This window comes from Carassius auratus, chromosome 30, assembly GCF_003368295.1.
Source record: "Carassius auratus strain Wakin chromosome 30, ASM336829v1, whole genome shotgun sequence".
NCBI classification, from domain to species: Eukaryota; Metazoa; Chordata; class Actinopteri; order Cypriniformes; family Cyprinidae; genus Carassius; species Carassius auratus.
Window position 1 is genome coordinate 5,465,349 of NC_039272.1, and position 25,212 is coordinate 5,490,560.

The 25,212-nt window shown below is 36.3% G+C and overlaps 1 protein-coding gene and 1 long non-coding RNA gene across 3 annotated transcripts in view; one reads left to right on the plus strand and one right to left on the minus strand.

Annotated features, from left to right (window-relative positions):
• Positions 1–25,212, minus strand: part of LOC113048969 (transmembrane protein 132C-like) — a 182,812-nt gene that overhangs the window by 28,618 nt on the left and 128,982 nt on the right. For both annotated transcript variants that reach the window (XM_026210957.1, XM_026210956.1), the window contains one exon: positions 19,770–19,953. In XM_026210957.1, the coding sequence (XP_026066742.1) occupies positions 19,770–19,928 (159 nt within the window). In that variant the 5' untranslated portion in view covers positions 19,929–19,953. The remainder of the gene's footprint in view (positions 1–19,769; positions 19,954–25,212) is intronic.
• LOC113048970 (uncharacterized) lies at positions 16,828–18,502 on the plus strand. The gene is made up of 3 exons (XR_003276558.1): positions 16,828–16,910; positions 17,494–17,645; positions 18,306–18,502. It is a non-coding gene; the product is annotated as an uncharacterized LOC113048970 (long non-coding RNA).

The window sequence follows — 25,212 nt, forward strand, 5'->3', positions numbered from 1 at the left end:
GAAGGATCATGTGCGACTGAAGACTGTAGTTATAGAGCTGAAAATTCAGCTCTGCCATCACAGAAATAAATAACATTTGAATAGAAACACAACTTATCACTATCAAAACACTATCAAAAACATAATATAATTTTACCAACCATCATTTACATGCCACACACGGGCCATTGGCTAAACATCTGATACATATGGGACACAAAAGTGGAAACACTTCAGGAGTATCAAAGTCGTATCTCATCGGATTGGTTAAATTCTACAGGATTTCCACAAGATGTTCTTTAACGTCACACCTGGAAACAAAAATACCGTGGCGCCAAACCCCCCCACGAAAGAAGAAAGCCATCGTGTTTACAACTGTGATTGCAAGTGCTGATGTGAAATATTTAAAGTTTGCAGCATAGAATCTTATAAATATGTCAGAGACTTTTAGACACTAGTTTGTTATTGTGGCGACATTTCCACGCCTCAAAACGTGACGATGAACGAAACCAACTGTGATTGGCTGTTTGACATGTCAGTCAAACTTCTCATGGGCAGGCCTTGGCCAATGAAAGCTGCCTTGAATTCCAGACCTTCAGTCCGAAGGTCTGACTACACAAGACTAGTGAATAAGAAACTTATGAATATGAAACTGCTTAGTGCATTCACTCCACTGACTCCTAAATGAATACTACTTGTGATTTTAAGAAACTGTCAGATCTTGAGCCCTATATGGTTTAGGCATTAAATGTCCATTAAATCAGGCAGAAAGGCAGAAGCTTCACAGATCTCAGAGTCTATCAGGAACACAGCTACTTACAGAATGAGAGAATGAGAAAACAGCAGTGTGTTCATGTGGGAATGAGAGAAGAATAAAGGAGACGCAATACAATAGAGGAAGAAAAATCCACCTGGCTGCAACATGAGCAGTTTTTCATCTCAGTTCCTGACAGATAAACATGATGAATGGATGAGGTGTAGGTTCATATCTACTTTATTCCACTTAGCTACATATGAAGTAAAAAAAAATAAAAAAACATCTTAAAAGATGTGCTATGACACAACAGTAAATATAAAAACACTGCAAATCTACCCACTAGCCAGACAACAACACAACAACAACAACAAATACTTAAATGTTAAACCAATTTTATATGATGACATCAGTAATAATAATCTTCTAAAAAAACAAGAAGTGCTGTTTTCTGAGAGTCTTGAGATGTTAGAGACACAAACACAAAAACTGCATTAAAATGAGTGCTCCTAAGTAAATTTGGCTTAACTGTTTATTTTCTGTGTATCTATGTATATATTAAATTAGTTTTAACTAATAAAGACTACAAAGAATTGTTATGAATAGTACTATGATCATAATACTGTGATTGTTCTGTTTATAGTTATGATGTTTTGGTAAATTACAGCGTTTAACCCATAACAGCATATGTTTTGGGTTTCTCATACACAGTACTTAACAAATGTGCAATATATAAGACCACGGTGCTGTAAGCCTAAAAATATCTGCTATGACACATATGCAAAAATAAATAAATGTAAAAAAATACAGACCCACCTACTAGCCAGACAACCACACAGCTCAACAGAAAAGACTTGTCTAATGAAATATGAAACCAATTTTGTATGATGACATCAGTAATAAGCCGCTAAAAGACAGGAAGTAGTGCTGCTCTCTAAATCTTGGCATGAATGAGCTGCTTCTACATAAACACACACACACACAAACACAAACACTGTATACAAACACACACTCCTGCTCGCCTCTTCATGTTCAAGAGATCCAGCCTCAGCTCTCTCATGCAACCAGACTGAATAAATCATAATTGATATCCATTACGTCACATACCTAATCTCTTTATAAGCATTCAAGCTAATGAATTTCACACTCCTCAAGTGGATGAGAACAGAATGACGCCGTAACAGCGCGAGGTGGCTCGTACTTCACGGGTGTCTGCGTGACATTATAAATCATCTCCGTCAAATGGGAAGAGCGGCAGCGGTGCGTGAGCTGGGTCAGACAAAGGGATAGATAACTCTTTTTCTGGTAACCTGTCTGGGCCCAATGCATTTTGGACATGCCTGGACAGGGATAACTCTAACTGGATTTGCGTAAAAAATAATCCCTCTTATAACAGAATGACATAACGATACAAAGTGATATCCTATTGGAAAGACTTCTTTAAAAAAAATCAACTGAATGAATGTACATATATCGTATTTTTGTGTTTTTAAGGGGGTGGGTGTCACTGTACTCAATTCACAGTATGAATATGGAGCATTAACTCATGACAAGGATACACATGTCAGTTCATATTATTTCAACATAGTTTTAATAGATAAACATGTTTTATTCTGGGTGAAAAAACGAAATTACCCATGATTCTACACCAATCTTTACCAATAAAATAATAACGGAATACAAACTGTGTATAAAGAATACCTTAGTGCCCATAATTCCCATAAAGCACTGCTTTTTCTATGTTCTCAAAACAATAAATAGCTTTGAATCAATTTTATATTTGTATTATTTTATGCAATTATGTAATTCGCAGTGATTCATGGAATTGTAGTTATTTTCTTCATTAAACAGGTTGATGCACAGCATCGCACTTTCATCTTTCTATTTAAATACATTTTTGCTTCAAAACTAAGTTTTTAACAGAAAAGATGGTTTGTTTGGTTCATGGCTTATAACTCCTCAACAAGGACTTAAAAAAAATCCCTATGGCTAAAACATAAGCCAAGGCTCTTGAAAACGTGGGAGGGCATTGTTGCGCTCTATTGGTCAGACAAAAAGTGGTGCCGCCCCTGCACTCATGCAATTGGTTGAGCCAGAAGCTAACAAGTGTTACAGCCTAACAAACAGTAAAGTTTTGACAGCACTCTCTAACAAGAAACTATACCTTCAAATGTTAATATAAAAATAAGGAGCATGGTGCATAATGTACTGTTAAAGTTTGAATAAAAAAAAGAAGAAGAATAGATGCACTGCTAATATCCTCTAGGAGTCAGTCACTTCAGTTTTAGTACAGTGAAAGAGTAATGGCGATATTGACTGGACCAGTAAGAAAAAATCCATCTATTTATGTCCCTTCACCACTGACTGGGTTATTGGATCTAATTAAACATTTCAGATTCCTTGTTCCCACAATCAATACACAAATGTTTTTTTTTTTCTTATTTACCTCACATATTGAAAGAGGGTCCATTTCAGAGTTCATTAGATTGTATTCACACACACACACACACACACACACACACAGAAAGCCACATTGGAAATCTTCAAGGGGAAAAAGCAGCATTACAAATCCTCAAAAATCAATACATCTAAAAACTGTCTCTTTGTAGAAAGAAAAATACATTTGAATAAATGCAAGCCAGCAGTAATGCAGGATAATGTCTAAATGTGCAGACATCTGTGAGAGCATGTATTTTTCTCTCTCTATTGCATAACCTGGCATATGCGATGATACTTGTTTTGTCAGGTTGGCTTGGTGTGTGTGTGAGTGGGTTGTAACAGAGGGGCTGTAGCAACTGAAACTGGGGGATTTTATTTCCAGATTTGCCAAATCCTGTGGGCCAGCAAATCTGAAGCTAAATAACTGCGGCATATTCCGTACCATGTTTACACCTCTGTGCTGACAATTTACCAACAATTGACCTATTTTACAACTACATGTCAACTTGCTGAAAGAAGCAAAGTCGTCATAACTGGCTGAAGCATACTTCAAAACAAGACACACCAAACCAGGCATGGAGATAACATGTAATTAATCTAAACTCAATTTGCAGATTCCTCTAGTAATTTGGCAGACTGTTCTAAAAAATAATTAACACAGACATCAAAAACGACTTGGAAACCGAAACATTACTTAACTTTTCCTTTCATATTTTTGTAAATCTACACGAAAAATACAGTATGCTAATTGAGTTGGTCATTTCATATTTTTCTTGCCAAGATGAGAATGTTTACTGTGTAGTAATTGAAGTAAAGTGAATGTACTTCAATAATGAGGTCCAAGTTTAAGAATTTTATGCATTTTTTCTTTCTCTCTATTTAACAATATAAACTTACAATAAAAGATATCTTCCCTCAGGTAGATTGAATGTTTTTCTGCCTTGCTGGATGTTGGGCTCATGTTCAATAAGTTGTCGTTATGGGGAGCAGCCAGCATTGGATTCCCCTTGGTTTTATACAGCTTATACAGCTACTTCACGAATAAAACAAATATTTGCGCAAAAAGAACAATTAATTATCAATAGAGAATTTGTTATTGATGTGGTCTAGTGAAAATAGTAATATGGGCAGGTAGAAGATAATAAACAAAAAGAGTGAGTCTGCTATGAGTGCAGGAAGTCTTGGGACAGCCGCCACATTTCAACACAAAAAAGCAGACCGTCCACTGGGAATCTTCCCAGTGCTCCCGATTAGCCTATCCAGGTCTGGAGTACAATAATAAACTGCTTTTGCATTATTTTTTAGGGTTTGGGTAGCTATTAATAAAAACACAATCTAATAGGTAGAAATTTTAATTTATTGCTAGTTTTCTGCCGTAGCTGTCTGGCAAGATGGTGGATTCAGCTTTATGATTGGTCAGATCTGCTGTCAATCAAGCTCTTTGCAAATGTCAATTCAGGACAAAACCGTTATCTTAAGCTTGTAGGCATCTGTTAAGTCAAACTTCACTGAACTCATTCAACTTTCCCGGTTTAACTAGCCGAGAAATGTATTGAATTGACTTAAATTTTTATCTGTTTCTCACACAAAGCTATTAAAAGAATGACAATGTGTTTGGCTGCACTCCTCCACATCATCGCTATCTTGCAAATGAGGAATTGCTTCAGTTTTTCATGTTGTTTATTAACCGAGTCCTCACCTAAAGACAAACAGATGGCGTGAGATAAACTCGAACTTCAGTCTAGGTCCACTCGGCACCAATGTATTTAATTAGAAACACTTATGTACACTCTGAAAATAAACTGATATGTCAAGTTTCATTACCTGTGCGTTTCGGTCAATAGAAAGTAAATGCGAAGCTGAACTTTCTGCATTTCAGCCCACAGTCTTCCACCTCCCAGACTGCTGTGGAAATTGTGCCATTAAAAGGGCCAGTGTTCATGCAACTGCCCATTGAGAATTTATGAGAAAGAGTAGGGGGGATAATTACTATGCAGTTGTCATGTTCTGGGCCAATCTCAGTTTGCTACTCTGCGTCTTATGCTAATTTCTGCTCTCTTGCCCCCTGGCCCAATCACATTGCGATTCTTAAGCTCATTTCCTGTTTTCTCCTTTTGCCTCGATATCCAATTTTCCGTAAGCTCCTCCTGCCATAACGCCAGCTATAGCACACAGACCCCTATATATCACAAAGCGTTAAGAGAAGAGAGGTGTCCGTGGGCACAGTGGTGATTTATGGGTCGCGTTTCCTCCCCTAAATAGAGGCTGGATGGAGGATCGGCTCAGATGGGCAATGGGCGGCGAATGCGAAAGCTATAAAACTGAGAACGTCTTGTGTACAGAGGCTGAAGTTTCTCCTCAGTAAATAACAAACCATCAATCAGATGCCTTTAGCATGGAGACGTGATATTGGATGGGGATAGCGAATTTGTTATAATTGGTTGCAGTGAACGAAAGGGTTGTGATCTGTGTTTTATTAATGAACCTTCGAGCTGTGAAATGTGAATGATTTTGGGCCAAATCGTGATTTTAATTGCCAGGAAGAGGCATATAAAAATAGCCTGATTAAAAATATCATTGCAATGACGATCCAGCAGATTTGATTGCAGACGTGGTGTTTCTTCAAACCTCTGTGCTCTGCCCAATTACTCTGACAACCACAAATGACCTCACCACACAGACTGCGGTTTAGGACGCACTGAACCGAAACCCTCCAACAACAGGATCTGTCACTGCGGTCCAGAGAGCAGCCTGACCAAAGCCCAATCAATAAAGCATCAGAAAGACCTAAGCCTGCATCATTCAACTAATCCAAGGAGATTCCCCACCGCAGCGCTGAAGCTGTAGCACATCGGGACCGAACAAGAAGCACAAGGCAGGACACACCGTCAAAGCAGAATTGAACAAGAGATTCTATCAATCTCTGAACTGACTCTGAGTTTGCGTCAATGTCATTCAATGTGTAGAGTGATATGAAATAGATTTTTCTACTACTGTTTAATAGTTTTTCATCTAAGATTTCATGTTTTTGAAAGAAGTCTCTAATGCTTACCAAGCCGCATTTATTTGATCGAAAACGCAGTAAAATTGTAATATTGTGAAATTTTCTATTTCGATATATTTTAAAATGCAATTCATTCCTGAGACGGTAAAGTTGAATTTTCATCATCTTTACTCCAGAAATCCTTCAGACATCATTCTAATATCCTGAGTTAGTGCTCAAGGTAAATTTCTTCTTATTAATAATGTCGGATCATTTTTTTTAAAGGTTTCTTTTATGTTGTTCAAAATAACAGGATTTATTTGAAAAAGAAATTGCTTGTAACACTATAAATGTGTGTGTATTTATAACTGAACAATACTGAGTCACTAAGATTTTAAGCACAATTGCTTTAAAAAAAAGCACGCATACAACAAGTTTGCAACAAACTGCATAATTTGAGGTATGATCACTGTTGGGAACGTTACTTTAAAAATTTAATTAGTTATAGTTACTCACTACTTGTTCCAAAATGTAACTGAGTTAGTAACTGAATTACTCTATAATAAAAGTAACTCGTTACCAGGGAAAGTAACTATTTGCGTTACTGTAAAAAAAAAAAAAAAACGTATATGTCAAATATATATATATATATATATATATATATATATATATATATAACAGTTTTCACAAGTCAGTTGAAATGAGTAGAACAGACAGGTACATAACTTTCGATATTTATTGCACGTCAACAGACAGCAAGAGTCTTATCCTGCATTTCAAGTATTTTCTTTGTAAGAAAAGTGGTTTTGGCCACTAGGTTTGTAGATGCGTGTCACACATTACATGTACTCATTACATGCACGTTCTTGCCTGTGATCACAATGAATTTAAAGTAGTGCTTATATCTCCACCTTGAAAATGCCAACTTTTCATCGGATTGCTCCTGACTTGCCATCTCTGCTGCTGCTGCGAAGTGTGTGTGTGTGTGTGTGTGTGTGTGTGTTTGGCGCCGCTGGCGTAAAAAGACTGGCTCTGATTGGATCATGAAACACATGACTCTGGATTAGCCAATCATAATCGCTTATCTCGTCATTAACCCACCTGCTCTCGCTGTGTGAGCCAGGGGTGCGTGCGGCTTACATAGTTTATTAAATCAATGCATAGTAACGCACCGCATTTAACGTCCAGTAATGTTAACGGCGTTGTAACGACGGGAAAAGTAATTAGTTATATTACCCCGTTACTGAAAAAATAACGTCGTTACCTAATGCCGTTCTTTTAAACGGCATTATTCCAAACACTGGGTATGATTAATGCCTGAAGCACATGTAGTTTAATTTTATGGGTTTTAAAAAGTAGTAATGCTTAACACTAATTAAGTTCTGAGGATAATGGTCTGCATATGGCTCTGTCAATATGGATTTAACAGGAAACTCTCCTCCCGTTTAAACAGTGGATGGAGATCATGTGTGCTAAAAACAGAACTCAATTAAGGCACATTAACACTTTAGGAACTATCGATACGCGCCTCTAATTATTTTGTGTCACAATGTCTGGGTGATTCCACTGGCAGGCGATTCGATCCGGTGAAATTTGGGTTGTGGGGGTTATCGAGCTTCAGAGAACTTGAACAGGAGGGTGTGAATGCCACTCCGGTAAGGCAGGTTGGTACAGAAAGAGGTCACAGTAAATGTCAGTGTAATTACAATGACAGGTCATTTTGTTGCTTTCTAAGAGAAACTATCCAATTATTCGCAACTTCAAACTTGGAAGCCGAAACTCGAATGGAAATAAACAGTCTCTCGAGGGGAGTGTCACCTGATCCCCCACAATGCACTGTGTCTAAGTACATCACCACTGGCTGTCATTATCAGTGCCGTGCACCTGCTATAAATGCAACGGCTTTCATCTTGTATTAAATACAAAGCTAAACAGCCATAAAATCAGGGAGGTCAAAAACATCTAGCTGCGCGGTTCACCTCCAAGGCCTCAACAGCAGCTCGTAACTGACCGTAATTAAGCTTTGAAATACAAGCTTGTAAAGGCGACCGTGCTGGTGAAATGTGCAGGTCACAGCAGAAAACAATTAACTCCCATACTGTGCTCACCCTTAAAGAAACTGAATAATTACAACAACAACAATCTACACACACACTAGCAAGTAAGCAGAACCTGTGCCAAAAATCAGACTAATATGGTCGGCTGTCAACACTTTGGCATGAGGCATCAAATAAAACTAACAATAAACATGAAAAATGACGCATAATGGTTGTGGGAAACAAGTGGGAGGAGCTGCATGTGGTCATCAGCATAAAACTAAACACTCTTCTGACAGCTGTGTGCACACTTCAAGTTAACCTCTAATTAGCAGATTCATTACATTTCTCCTCCTGTATCACACAGCTCACTTGAGCATGTCAGCATCCAATTAGGAGATGTCTTTCATAACCATTGTATGTGTCTGCGTTCCCGTCTCACAATTTCAAAGGCATATTGTTGACAAGCGGAGCTGCTAAGTCCTGTGTCCCACATTTCTGCGGTTCAGTTGATTTCCTGTATGTGCTAATCAGTGTTGGGCAAACGTTAGCTACTGTTACATAAAAAGTAACTAATTATGTATACAGAAAGAAATGTGACTTCTGCGCTGCCTGAGGCTTTCTCTTTTCTGAACACTAATGGTTGGTGTTGACTTAGTGTGCACACAATAACTATATCTCTTATAACTTTTTAGAAATAAAGAAACATTTCAACAACCCCATACGGCATTGTTTTTTTTTTCCCATAAAGAATTTTCTTTATTTAGCAAGGAAGCATTAAATTGTAAGTTACAGTAAATAAACATATTCATAATGTTTCTAATTATTTCTACTTTAAACAGACGCTGATTTTATTTTTATATTCAAAGAATCCTTAAAATTAAAAAGAAATATAAAAATCAGTTAAAAATGTTAAGATCATGTGATACTGATGATTGGTGTAATGCAACCCTCAGCATCCTTGGAATAAATACCAAGACTATTAAATAACTCCCCACCAGCTAAAATCATGTTTAAAACCCTCAATGATGCAACGATGGATAAAGCTACAAATAACCAACATTTTTTCAGCATAAAAACATAGCTTTGTGCTCAGCCCAAACGATATGATCAGGAACAAATAATATATTCATGAGACCACGAATGCCTGTTAAGTACAGCCGACCCAAGACTAATTGTTTTCTCATGTTTAATCACTACAGAGACATCAGAACCAGCAGCAAATGTCAGAAGGACTGGTCGAGCTAAGGCTGCTCTTGGTGGATACAAAAGCACTGAGCGCCCGGCGATAACCTGGAGCTCCGAAATCAGCATAGCAAGTTTTCAAATAGCCGCTATCTTTATAAATAAACGGCAGATTTGAGTTTTAAACAATTACATTCTCGCCTGGAAAACTCTTAAAACTACATTTCATTATATAACAACACAAAAATTTTGAAAATTATGCGGGTTTTTGGGCAATGACGTTTTTTCCACAAGAACAGAAAAGAACGCATACTGAGAAATGACTACTGTCTGTGTGAAAATATACAATTATAAAATACACGGCTGTCTTTTTTTGTGTTTGCACACTCTGATGTAAATAAGCCCGACACTGGAGAAGCTTTATCCCCTTGTATCATACAAAAGTGGCGATTCTAGTCAACCAATCATCGTTCTGAGGTGAGTTTAGCTCCACCCTTTTAGTACACTTTAGTTATAACACAATGGAAGGGTACCAAAAAAGTGGTACGGTACAGTTCGCTAGTTTGGTACCATTCACAACTTCTGACAGTGGAGACGGAAATAATTGTGTACCATACTGTACTGTACTGAACCACTCAGTGGAAACGAGCCATTACTTTCCAAAAAGTTCATTTTTAAAAATTGAATGCGATTAGGTAAGACTAGAGGCATTTCAGGGGGGTGGAACGGCTGATTCTGCCAAACTAAAAATCATTTGAAACTTTAACAGGGGGCACAGCAGGGAGACACTGAGCATCAATATTTCACACTGTCTAACGTTCACTTTTCATCTAACAACCACAAACACACACAATGCCATCAGAAACACCTGCCATCATCTCACTCTTCTTCTAAATGCGTATTATCGCTGATCAAACTGAAATATGTATATACAAACATTTTAAATATAATTAACATTAAAACCCCTCTAAAAGACATCCTCTGTGCTTTTTTCTGCTCTTTCTAGTTTCCCATTGATAAGCAGTGAGAGGTAAATTGGTGAAGGCACTTAGCGATGATTTAATGCAAACCCATTAAACACATGAAGGGAGAACGGACGCTCGGGTCCCCGCCGAGCAAGACACCTCACGCAAATTCAACTTTAAATGCTTTACCTCTCATTTCTCAGACATAAGGAAGTGAGGTAAACAACAAAACAGGAGTTCACAGGGTACAAAAACAGTGTACCATTAGCATCAGCGGGATACGGAGAGATAGTCAAGCATTCTTTTTTTTTCCAGATGAATCGCTAAAACCTACTTTTGTTCTCCCAACAAGCCTTATCAAGCAAAACATTAAAGAACTCTGCCCTCGCTTTTTGGATTTATGTGCGGAATACGAATACAAACAGGCAGCGATATCTAGCGAATCATTCTCGCCGTCTGAGTTTCTGTCTCATGGACACGCACACAATTCCATTTCACCCAGCCAAATTGCTGTGCAATGGCCCTGCTTTGAAGGAGGGCGCTCGGAAAGCTCTAGAGGTGAAGAGCTCAGAGGTGCGAGAGGAAAGTAAAAGGAGAATGAGAGGGAAGTAGAAGTAGAGAGCGTCTTGGCAGGTCTTGGCAGCTCTGGCACTGAGACTGATAGATCAGATGTAATTGACAATTAGCTTCACGACACTCTGAATTACAGGCCCTCTAATAGGGCCAGAAACACGGGAAACATTTCTCCAAACCGTTTTTGTGCATCTATGTGTGTGTGTGTGTGTGTGTGTGTGTGAGAGCCTCATGACCCTCTGGTGTGTAATGATTCCACTAACCATGCTGTAAAATCCAGGTGAGTCAGTATTGTGTGTGTGTGTGTGTGTGTGTGTGTGCGTGTGCGTGTGTGTGTGTTTTTGTGACATATCAGGACACAACTCTGTATAATGACATGGGTATGACACAGGTATTACAAGGAGAGGATGACTTATGAGACATAACCCATGTCCCCATTTTTCAAAACGGATTTATATGAATTCTATAAATCATATAGAATGAGTTTTTTGAGAAAGTAAAAATGAACAAAGTTTCCTGTGAGGGTTAGGGTTGGTGTAGGGTCGATAGAATATACAGTTTCTACATAATAAAAAACATTACACCTTTGGGATGTCCCCACTTTTCACGAAAACAAATGTGTGTGTGTGTTTGCTCTCAGCTTTAACTCCTTTCTCTGACACACAGAATAAGCGTGTGCTCTTTTCTTTACGGTGTGACTCTTGGCTCCATTTCTTTGCCTTTTGAAGAATTTGCAACTAAAAGCTTACATTTGCAAGTGTGTGTGTATCTGTGACCTACATTTATTCATCTCATCCTAACATGCTCAGTGGACCTTTAGAGGAATCCTTAGTAAAGAAATCAGTATCTTACCTAGACGTATCTGAACAATGCGCTGCACAAATAATGGTGTGCATTTTACCTAGATTCTGTGACTTTTTGGTATAGTAACGAAGACCTGTAAAGGCTAGTAAAAATAATTAATATTTTAAAAATACATTAATTTCTTACTAAGTATAGTTTAAATCTATTAACCTATTTATTGGGTTATTTATACAAATATATATAAATAACTTTATAAAATATACAATTATAAAATAACATACTTTATTTGGAGTAATACTTGTTAGAGGTTGACCGATATGGGTGTTTCACTGGCTGATGCTGATGTTTAGAAATCAGGGCAGCTGATGGGCGATATATGATGCTGATTTTTTTGGTTGATATGTTTGGCAGATTGCCTTTGTTTTTTCTTCATCTCATAAAAGTGAGTTTGAGTAAATGATTGCAGGGTACAAGAGAGCAACAGTAGCCTAATTAAGAGTTCAAAACATGGCTCAAAACTTAAGGACCTTCTCAAAAGAGTTCTGAAGCATGCTTTTTGTTTATGTTTGCTGATAGACATTAGTATTTCCCACGGACTTGCAAATGCAAATTCATCCTCTGCCAGCAGGAGGTGCTGTTGGAGCGGGAAATATAGCGGTTTCCCTGGTAACAGCTGTAATCAAATAAAGACTGGACTCACAAACATTACTTTGTCAGGAATTACAGTAAAGACAAAATATCCATTTTGACAAGTCATTAGTTAGCGGAAAAAATGACGGTTATTTGTAGCTTCATCCATCGTTGTGTAATTAAGGGTTTTAAACATGATTTTAGCAGGTGGGGAGTTATTTAATAGACTTGGATTTATTAAAATATCTTCACTTATTTGGGATGAATTTTCTAAGACAACAAACTTAAAATTTACCATGAGATTAGTAAAGCGAAAATGAACATTAATATGTGATTGCACTTCATTAACATACAAGCTGTAAGAAAACACACACACATGCACACACACACACACACACACACACACATAATTATATTTATATAGAGAGGCTCAAGTTACCTTGGTAAAAGACCACAATTTTGTTTATATAGCAAACACAGACCTTTACTATGGTAACATCAACCTAAAATGTGTTTACAAGGCAGGAAAGGATAGCTTACCACATTCATCCTCAAATATTGGGGATTTTATCTTTTAAAAACAACACTGATGCAACCATATATATATATATATATATATATATATATATATATATTATGGAGAAGTTAAAACTAGTATTGCTCTTTGCAGCGCAATATTTGACCGAATGGGTAAAAAAATTTGACGTAACGTAAAAATGGCACGTTAGCTCTAGCATTCTGCCCACTTTAAATCAGACAATCAGAGATGAAATAGTGTATTAAGATCACATTTATTTGAATGAATTATAGCATTTATTTTAATTAATTATCGATCGATGGAGAGGAACAGAGAGAGAGAGAGAGAGAGAGAGAGATGACAGGTGTGTGCGTTACCTGTGTGCTACGTCTGCGTGTCTCTCTCTACAAACAATTAATTCAACTCTCTCTCTCACTATCTCTGTCTATGTGTGTGGGTTTCTGTGCATCAATTAAAGCATCACATTAATATAGAACGGTGATTAAACTGACTTGGAACTACAAGTACATTAAGTAGTTTTATGCCAAACCTGCCAGCCAATCAGAATTCAGTATTCAGACCAACCATGGTATCATTTATAAATAATGTAAATAATTTATTTTATGTCTGTCTCTCTAATTCAATGTATTAACGTTGCCCCACTATAAACTTCCTGGAAGTATTTGAGGTCTACATGAACAATAACTTTAAAACAACTGAAGTTTCAGTAAATTTAAAATGTAATTGAAAAAAATCAATAAACCACAAAGGAATTGGCAATATTCAACTTAATATATGATAAGATTATTTTACTCAAACTTCAGTATTAACTGCATTCATCAAGATTAATTAATAGATTAATTTAGATTTAATTTATAATAATAAAGTGTATAATAACAATATTTAATAAGGTCTCAAGACGTGTTTTTTGAAAGTTGAACGCATTAACATGAGTGCTGCATTTCACACAAGAAACAATTACAATGCTCAAACACATCTGACTATCATGTTTACATAGAAAAATAATGTAAAGGTAGTGCAATGGAATAGAAAATTACATTCTGTGTGAATGACCCCCAAGTCATCTATTTCATGGAAAGCACCTTGTACTCCCAGGAGTGGGTGAAAAAACAGGAATTAAGAAATTAAAAGTGAAAAATAGCAAAAAAAAAAAAAAATTGACTGAAAGTTATCATTTTTATTCTCCAGTAAACTATCTACCAGTCAAGAATGATCACAACGGCTTTCCCTATGAATGCCTTCCTATAGATTTTCTCTGCAGTATTTTTGAAATGCTGAAAAATATTCCTTTTCCAAAAATCAAACTACCTTTTTCTTCATTAGATTACTTTGTTTTGCTCGTACCTTAGCTACTGAATGCATTAGTTCCTGATGGGCTATATTTTATTTAGTTTTTACATTGCTGATCGTACTCACAGCATAAAACGGCCTCTGAAGAGGAAGTGATAAATCTAAGTTGGCAAGGCAACAATGAATAGAACAGTGATCAAAGCCCTCGGTGGACTGTGTGCCTCCGTTAGGCCTGTTAGGGACTCCGGTCCCTGGAGTCGCTGTCTTCCTGGCCCTCGGAATGCAACGCTCTGTCTTATTCAGAAACACAAAGGGAGAGCCGGACTATTAAACACACCGGAAAAAATGCAAAACATCACCATTTAGGCTCTCGTTTTAGGACTTTCTTTTTCCGATGCCACTGTTCCCTCCACTCTTTCTTTGACCTGTGGGAAACATCCATTCATCATACCGTATTATTAAAACTAGGCATGGCAGCTCCATGTACCGCCTGTGATAAATATAGACAAGACTGCTCTCTCTCTCTCTCTCTCTCTCTCTCTTTTGGTTTCTTCCTCTCTCCTCCACCTTCCTCAGCTTGCTCAAAGTAAGCTAATGAGGAAGACGAACAGAAATATAGAGAGACAAATATGGCCGGAGCGTTTGAAAAAAACTTGAAGATGGCTCATGAAGGTATGGTTGGGAAATGAAAAGGTAATGGCTCAAATGAACTGCTTCAGGCGGGACGATGTTTAAATTTCCTGTCTCTAATTAGACTAAAAGCACTAATCCCAGTAGGTGCGGCTGCAGCTTCAGGCCCCTCTTTCTGCGGTTTCATCCAAGGAGGCAAGGAAAATAATCAACATTACAAAAATAAAACTACAAATATTAAATAGTGCATGAACCACTCATTCTCTCATCACCAAGAAAGACACCGGTGGATAATGTTTCAGAGATCTAAATGTAATTTGGGGTAATGGCGAATGCCTATATATCGTTTGTGATTGGCTGATTAACTTCAGGTTTTCTACTCCTCTTCCTGATTGGGTAAAATTGAAGGAAACAGATGGACTGAGTACCAAGTAAACAACTCTCCATTCATCCCAATCTAACTAAACCTAAAATGCATTAAATGATCTGTGAGCAATTCCATTTAGGTGTTAGCTCTCATTAATTTAGGATGCACTTCCATCTCTCCACACTTTATGGCACCAGCAGAGCTTACCAAGGATTTGTTCATTAATGCCCCGCCCCCCAAAAAAAGATATTACAATGAAAAGCTGAATTAGTAGTAACATATCACAGGTGCATAAAGCATGCATGCTACTATATTGTTGTAATTATTTTGCAATATAAAAAGAAAAATGCAGGAGAGGACTTATCAACAAATAACGTAATATACTGGAATATGATGTCCATGCATTGTATATATTATGTTCTAACAGTAAATATTTGTAATAACAATAAATAAATAAAACGTTAAATAAATGTTAGAAATAGAAATGATAAAATAATAATAAATACAAATATTAATAATAACAATAATAATAAAACAGGGAATATAACAACTCAGTGCCCTAACAGAAAATGGTCTGAAAAACAGTTTTTCTAAGCATTATTTATAGAATTATATGATGTATAAATACACCTGTAATTATTCCCATACAAGCTATTTAACGAATAATTAGCACAGGTTCTTCAATATTGCTCAAAGGCAAAAGCAAAAATAATAATAATAATAGTAATTTTCTCAAAATAGTCCATTAAATATCCACTTCGTGACCTTTCCATAAAACACTGCTATTTTTGTCTAAAACAAAGAAATATAAAAAAATCATGTTATTTATGCATATACATGTAGAGCCATGTAGGAGAAAATATTTAGGAGTCTGGAAAATCAAAAGACATAAGGCTTTAAAAAAAACATTCCTTAATTTAAATAATTTATTTTCTATTAATGCTGCCGGCATTGCTTCTGAAAGGTAATATATATATATATATATATATATATATATATATATATATATATATATATATATATATGTTGCAGCATTGTTGGGTAATATATTGTCCATATTGTTGATATGTTAAAAGTTTGTCCCATGTGCCATATGAAAACTGTATAAATATAAAATGAAACTAAAACACAAATTTACATTCTGAAAAGCCCAAACACACAGAAAGATGTCTTCTCCACTGCCCTTATTCCTTATGAACACTGCGATCCCCCTCAGTCGCTCATTGTCCTCATATCTTTCCATACATCTCCAGTGCTATAACTCATTAATCATTTACACAACAAGAAACAGTAATCGAAATAAACCACAATACTGCATAAACAATTCATTTAAAGTCTCCTCTTTGCCCATCTCTCCATAGCAACGGCTCAACACCGTGCAAATTTGTAATTTCAAATACAGTCGCTATTAAGCATGGCACTCTCTCTCTCTCTCTCGCTCACTCTTGCTATCTTTCCCTAATGTAAACAAACCCATGCAGACTGGTATTAAGCGCCGCAGCTGAAAGCCCCGCCCCTCTCGTAGCTACACGGCCCGCTGGGTATTTCAGCAACTCATTGGAATCTTCAAACAACAAAGATAAACAAGTGTTCCAATTAAGAATTAATTACTGCTCAGACACTCAACTGCTTCTGCTCACTCCGCTGGGAACAACTCAAACGATGAGGAAACGCACATACACAGTGCAAGAACGATAAGATAGAGGGGTCACATACAGAACACATATAGAGGAAGAGGTGAGTTTGAAGGCAGAAGGTATGAGAGAGAGATAGATGGAAAAAAGCTAAGAAAATGGCTTGGAGGTATCGCCCGTCTGGGGCTTAAAACACTCTAACAAGCCCAAAGCAGAATTACACAGCACCTCAGATGTAAGGAAAGAGCCACACTGATCCAATTTATAACTGGCTTTCAACACCAAAGAGAGGAGAGGGGTGAAATAGCCTCTTTCAGTACATACTCATTGTTGGTAAAATAGTGTCTACACAGCGAGGCAAATTACAGCTAATAGGTCGTATCTCTACTGGAACTCGCCGAGTTCTAAAAGCTACTCCGAGCACAAATATGTCCTGTTAAGAGTTTATTTATGGGGTAAATACACACAGGATGGGTTTGAAAGGGAGTTTTGGATGTAGAAATTAAATTACATTTGGTACAGTTTATTACTTACGCCACTGATGTATAAACTCAATCTTACACAAAAACATTACTAATCGTTATCACACCACGTACCACATCTTTTCTCCTCCTTTTACTTATCTTTTTTTTTTCACACTTTTGCGTGTGGCTTTGTGTGTGTGTGTGTGTTTCGTTAATGTACAGTGTTGGGCCACATCCGCAGGAAGTCCAGGACTCAAGCTTTGGCCTTCTTTCATCTTCTGACCTTTTCTGCCGGGAAGTCTCTGGTGTCAGGCGTCTCTGTCTTTCTTTGCTGACAGGTTCTCACTGACTCTAACAAGCTCTAACTTTAAAAGGTTTGGACTGGATGTCACTACGGACATGTAGTATAGAGGGAAAGATGAAGATGAAGAGAAAAAAGAAAGCTTTATAAAACAATAACACTTCGTAATGTATTTTTCCTGTAGATGTATATAAATTTCTGTAAATTTAATTTTTTTTATCTTTTCAATTATATGCACGTAAGATTTTAATGTTTTTTAAACAAGTCTTTTGTGCTCTTATGTACATCAATGCTGCATTTATTAAAAAAATCTAAAAATATAGTAAAAGCATCAATAATGTCAATATCATTTCACATGATATTTCAGGACTCATTCTAATAAGCTAATTGGTGCTCAAGAAACTTTTATTTTAATCATCAATTATTAATGATGAAAACAGATGAATGTGATGAATAATATTTTTTGCGGAAACTATTCCAGAAGAAAATTTTTCTTCTGGAATCATTGATGATCAGCATTTATCTGAAATTATTTTTTATAACAATATATAGACTTCACCATCACTTTTAATCTATTTAATGCATGCTTGCATAATAAAAGTATTAATTTATTTCCAAACAAATATGGTGTGTGTAAAGAAAAAAATATAGGAAAGAAATATATATATATATATGCATTATAAAAATACTCTCTATCCTTCCGCTTCAGTCTCTATGACTTTGCCCCCCACAGAGGAAACAGCCATTCATTACTGTGAGATGCTCCATGGAGAGAGTGAGCTGATGGCTGTGTGCTGGAATCATGTACCCCAGCAGGAGAGCCCGGATCGGGGCTGTGAGAGTCACCTCTCCCCCCTGCTGGAGGCACATGTCTCATGGAGCTACAAACTGCGGGAGAAGAACACATGACCTGACCTATCAGCAGCTCAAATATGAAGGTGATTTAATAATAATAATAATAATAAAATAAAATAAATAAAAAGGTGTGTATGGTTAGCACAAGCGTTGATCTGGAAGACACACATCACAACCTGATCCTCTTCTTCTCTCATTTCAACATTACAACTAAATATCTTGTCAATAACAATTACCAAAAAGTAAAAACAAATTAAAAACAAAACAGATCTTCTTCCTAATATGTAAATAATGTGGTCAAAAAAGCGAGCATTTTACTAAATAAATTCCTCATACCAAGCATCTCTATTGCTCTTCATCTTCACTATTGACTGCACTTGCTGTGTTTTACAAAGCAGAGAGATAGTTTCTGCAGTCTTTATGATATATGGTTCTTTTCATCCTATGTTTCTGACATGACAGAGTATTGTTATTCATATCATTCTGAATCACAGGAGGCTGCATGTCTGAAAGACTTAAAGACTTAACTCCCTATAGAGTTGAATCCCTACCTGTCTGACACACAGTTCAGGTGGATGATCTTCATACAGTTTCATCAAATGCAAACCTATCTGCCCCTAAACGGCATATAAAACAACAACATATTGTTGCTGTTTGCTGTACGCCAGTCACTGTAAATGTGCAATTATTGTCCAAAAGTGGACTGGACTGTACACAAAGTCCAAAGTTTGGTCCTGTGACTAATTAGTGCTTCAGTTTTATTAAATGGAAACTCCAGCTAGAAATAATAATGCAAAGAAATGTGTAGAAATAATAAAAAAAGTAACTTTAAAAAGTAATAATACATTATACAATATATTGTAGGTTTGCTCAACTGACATGAAACTTATGTACTCTCATAAAATACTGTGAGAATTACAGTTTCCTTAAATGGGAACTCTGGCTACTCAATGTGAAATGATAAAAAATAATAATAATACAAATATATAATAAAAATTAGGTTTGTTCAACTGCAATTGCAATTTCTGACATGCTTTCATCAGATTAAACTGCCTTAGTGCATTTAGATTAAAGGTAATATGTGCATTTGTTTTGATATTAATATATTTTCCACTATTCCACTTTAAAAGGGACTACAGTCACAAAATGAAACCTGAATATATATGAATTATATTATCTCAATGCATCACTGAAACTTCCAAGATTACAATCTATAAATAAAAATAAATAAAAATACATCAAATAAAATAAACAGGGGACAGTATTTTGGGCAGGAATAAATACACAAGGTTAGATGCTAGAAAACCCTGGTGCTGAGGTTGTGTTAGCGGTGCGCTCTCACCTCGGCGATGGGTACGATACCCTGTAGGTCTCTCTGGCTGATGTGGATGGTGGAGATGACTTCAGCAGACGCTCCGGTGGAGGGATACTCTATCTGCCAGCGGATGGACTGAGATGACCGCAGGTTGATGAAATTGTCAATCTCAAAGTCCACCCACATGATCTCATAGAAGGAACCATCAAGTCTGTTGAGAAAAAGAGAAAGACAGATGTTAGATGAGGGGGAGAGAGAGGGAGACACTCTTAGATCAAGGGCTTTAGTACAACTGAAGCCGAGAGCCAGACGTCTGTTTTGATGTCTATTGACACATCCTCCAGGACAGCAGGGGGAAGTACTGCGTTTGGCCTCATACAAATTCTGTGATTATGTGATGATTTGAAAAAGCCCTTAGAACAAAGGAGCCTTTCAAGATATGCTCTGCTTTACAGGTGAGCGGTGATGATCAAGTAAAAGGAAATCATGAAGATATTAAAATGTTTTAAAATTTGTGTGAGTGCATAACGTAATAATAATTTAGGATTTGCTTACTTATGTTGAAAATATTTATTAAATATAAATAAATTATACTAAATTCATTCATAGGATAAGAGTAACATGCCATGCTCAGTATTTAAAAAAACTTCAGTCACATTACTGAATACACTTTAACAAATCAATTCAGGTGATGAATAATTAGTATCTTCAGCACATATAGACTCTTCATTACTGTGTGAGTTTCACTGAAACAGCTTGTACTTAATGCACGTAAAATATTTCAAAAAGATATTAACAATTCGAAGGGTTTACTCTCTGTAATCACATCCACTGAATGAACTCAAGGGACTGATCTGCTGAGGAAATTAGAGCAACAAAAACCCATTAAAGAAGGTTTATTGTGTGAAACAGTAACAGCCAGAAGACAATGCATCTTAATACAATTAATGAACAACTTGGGGTCTGTGCATTAGTGCGAGTGTCACAAATGGAGAACGAGGGATAGAAAGCACTTAAAGCACTGTAGAATCATGTAACCATTCAGTTTCTGTCTCAAATGGCAAGCACAGACTGTTATGGGCATGTATTCACAAAACCTGCAATCCATAACACATGGAACAGTTGATTTCAGCCAACTCTTGTTTTTTTATTTTGTGAAATATGCATCAGACTGTTGTTCTGCAGGTCAGCATGCACAGGTTTACAAGATACTGTATGTTCACAAGTTTTATTTATGGCACTTAGTAGCAAGTATAAAGATATTCCCAACTATTTACTTTATGCCTGCTGAATAATCTGTAATCATTACTTCTGATCAACAACAACAAACCCCTAAACAACACATAAAACATCACGTTATGTGACGATCAGACAGTGGCCAGCTCTTGGCTGAACACTACAAAGTAGAGAAAACTTTATGCAGCTAGTGAAAAGTCTTGCTCTGTGATACAATACATATGCACGCAGCTTCAAGACTCATGGGATGCAGCAAAAAAACTAAGTAAAACCCTTCTCTGATTACTTCCTCATCTCTTTCTTCTGAATGAATGTGCACAGTTAGAGCACGACCTCTCTAAATGCTCCGAGTTGACCTTTTGACATCAGATCATCAGGGGCCAAATAACCGCCTCCCCCCTCCATCCTTGTTATGACACACCCGAAATGGGTTCAATTACACTGGCCCAATCGGCCGCTTGATGGATGTGCTGCTGTCTGACCCCTTCCTCCTTCAAAAAGAATGCTCTGGAAGCAGTAAATGAATCAATAAACCAACAGACAATACTTTATTGCAGAGATGGCATACGTCTACGGGGAGCGAGGAGAGAGGGAGGGGGCGGCCAGTCAGAAAACGAGAGATAAATAATGTTATGAAGAACGAGAGTGAGGAGAAAAGAATCAGTCACAGTCCCTCTCTGTCTCTTCTAGAAGCACAATGTCATTTCTCTGAATAGTAGGAGCGTTTTGTCATTATTTACTTCAGGGTTTGAGTCAGACAGCGATCTGCACCCAACAATGAGCCGCAAACAAGAAAACCACACGCGGTCTCGCGCAATTATACGCTAAAACACAAATGCGCCAAGCAGGACTTTCAGAAGCGTTAAGAGGATTAGTTATGTAGAAGCAGATGAGAAGTAGAGAGGACAGCAAAGTTATTCTGTATTTGAGGAAAGCTGTTAAGCATTACAAACGGCTGGATAATAAGTGGGACGAAAGAGCATATGACAAAGGAGCGATGCATTGTGGGAATTCTGTATTTCTATTAAAGGCAGAGTTCACTCAAAATTAAAAGTCTCAAACTTGAGTTGTGTTGAATTGTTTGTAGCTCTCAAATATAATTTGTGCTTCTTCATATTAAAAGTCATAATCCGTTACAAGACGTGCAATTACTGACAACAGGGTTCAGGAAATGTGAATTTTCTTTTTCAATCGATTCAATGAAAAAATCTGAATGATTCATTAACAAATCAGACATCAGGACTGTCACGGATATTTCAACTCAGAAACGGTTATTATAGTTATCTAAAACCATTACAAATAAACATTTTCGTTACTAGAAATCAAATAAATGTTAAATCAACATACTAAAATAACTAAAAAGGTAACTAAAAACAAATAAATAAATATAAATTATTTATAAAATTATGAAAACTATAACAAATCCAAAATGAAAATGAACAAAGCACAAATAAAACAAAAATCCAAAATAGTAACAAAACTTATAATAGTATGTCAATGCTACTAAAATAACACTGCTCAGAAACTGCTAGCAAATTTCACAATTAATTACAAAGAAACAGCTTTGAATTAAGAGAGAAATTTTGAAGTAAAAAGACTGAAAAACATTTTTTTTACAGTGTACCTCAAAGTCAATGTCATATTTGTAAAAGAAGAACAACTTAAATTTGGTATATTTCTCACACAAAGCAAACATATGCCTTCAGATGGCTTGACAAATTTAGCGCATCCGTTTTATAATACTTTCATTTTAGGTTTCACATTGTTTTTGGAGCTCGTAAAATAATCCATTGCGATGCCATGGATTAGAAAATGGAAAACATGATCTTCAGGATGTCTCCTTTTACATTCTGCAGATGAGAAAGTAAGTCATACAGTGACGAGATGGTAATGATGACAGAACTTTAATTTTGCGTGAAATTTCCTTTAAGAAGAGTATAGTGAAATGTATTCCCATAAACAACTGCCCAAAGAGCAAACAGTGAAAATAACTCTTCCGAAACCAACGACCAATAACATAACCCCTTGCAAATTTAATTAGCAATGCATCTTAGTGTTTTTAAGCACATGTGAACACCCCCTCAGAAACCCTAATACAATTAAGCAATTATCTTTACTTCAAGTAAATTTGGAGGCAAACGGTGGATAAGCACAGGCACCAGGGCATCGGAGTCAAAACACAAACCTTCAGGCAGGATTTTTCACTTTCTCTCTCAGCCATAATTCATTTAAGCAGAGGCAAAAGAGGAGTCTCATTGTCCCCAGCTGTATTAATTAACCATCATCGATTGGTTCAGGGTTTGTGGCCGCCACAGATGCCGAAAAGGCAGGAGTGTTTATCTTATCGTGGGTCAGAAACCGAGAGCAGATGAGAGGCCGACTCACACCCATTCATCACTCGCCTGTTGTTTAACCTTTGTTGAGAAAGTCGTGTTTCAGAGTTCTGGACAGAAGCAGAGGGAACGGAGAAGTGCAGTCAGCCGTTTGTCACCCTTGACGGGTTCACTCAGGTAAACGTGTACTTCAGGACATTGGTGGAGAGAGTTCCTCCGCAGGTGTCCGGGAACAGTGAGCCAAGGGCTTTCAGTTTCACGTCACCTCTAATTAATCTGCCACTATTCTGAAGTATTTTCCGGAGTTAGGACACAATTGGAAAACAAGGTTCAGATTTACATGACATTCCACTCGAAGAGAAAGTTGTGGCAGATCTTTTTGTCCGTGAAAAAATATTGTGAAACATATTTGGATGTGCACTTGGTGTGAAGTGTGAAGACTTGTTTCACTGGAAGATTAAGCTTGACATTTGAGTTAAAGTAAAAAAGATTTGAAAATATCAAGCATGAATGGATTTACAACAAATTAGATTTATTTAATGCTGACTTTAAATTGATAGATTATCATGATCAGTTACTCTATGTATTGAACAACAATACAGTTAAACAGATTTGACATTTTGTTAAGAAAGTGTGTGTTATAAATGAGCAGTGCCTGACTGTGCAAAAGTAGCTGCCATGAAGTAGTTATCCTATACAGATAAATTGCATCTGAAATCACATACCGTCTAGTATGCACTACATTTGCTTTGAAATTAAACTGAAAATTTGAAAAAATTTAATTTGGTTATAAAATGTCAATTTAAGATTTTTTTTAAGAACAATAAAAATTTTACTTTTTACTTTTTAGTTCATTTTACAAAAAAAAGAGGCTCCCTTAATTCAAAGTTTAAACAAGTTTTCATTCTTTCTTGTTTTAAGAACAAACACAAGATTTGTCTCAAGATTTCATCTTCAGTTTGCATTTCAAGTAAATGCATCTTGATTTAAACATGTTTAGATTCGTGCTGTCAAACGATTAATTGCGATTAATCGCATCCTAAATCAAAAAGTTTCTGTTTACACAATATATGTGTGTATACTGCATATTTATAATGTATGTATAAATACAAACACATGCATGTGTATATTTAGTAAAAATATGTTATGTTTATATATTAAATATATTTATATGAAATATAATAATATAAATATATAAATGCATACATGTAAATATTTCCAAAATATATACTATATGTGTGTGTTTTTATATATTCATAATAAACACAGAACACATATGTTATGTAAACAAAAACTTTTATTTTGGATGTGATTAATGGTGATTAATCGTTTGACAGCACTAGTTTAGATATTTGTATGCTGTGATTAAAGGCCATTCCAGACACTGGAATGAAACCCACAACTCAAACTCAAAATTGAGTTTCAACTTGTAAACTTGTACTATACTACAAATTTTTGGATTAAGATTAAAAAAAAAAAAAAAAAAAAAAAAGTAATATTTTTGGTTACTAATTGCTTCTGCCAATCAAGCAAAAGGGAAAAAATACTGAATACTGTAAATTAAAAAAAAAAAAATTACTTCATCTTTCCATTAAACATTTTATGAACTTAAATAATCTGTAAAATAAGCATCTGCAGCAAATAAGAAAAAAAGCACAAAAAGGAAGCATTCATAGAAGCATAATAGAAGCATTTACAATAGCGGTCTCATACACAAGTGTCTGAATGTATGCCTATGTGGTCTTGTTCCCATGCAGCAGTGAGACAGGTTGTTCAGAGCCATCTTTGTCTTGGCTCAGGCTCAAGTTCAGCCCAGCACTGAGGAACAATCACTTCATGGAAGTTTGTTGAGCTAAATATAGTGCCAGACACTGACCTAATTGCTATTTTACCATGCAAGT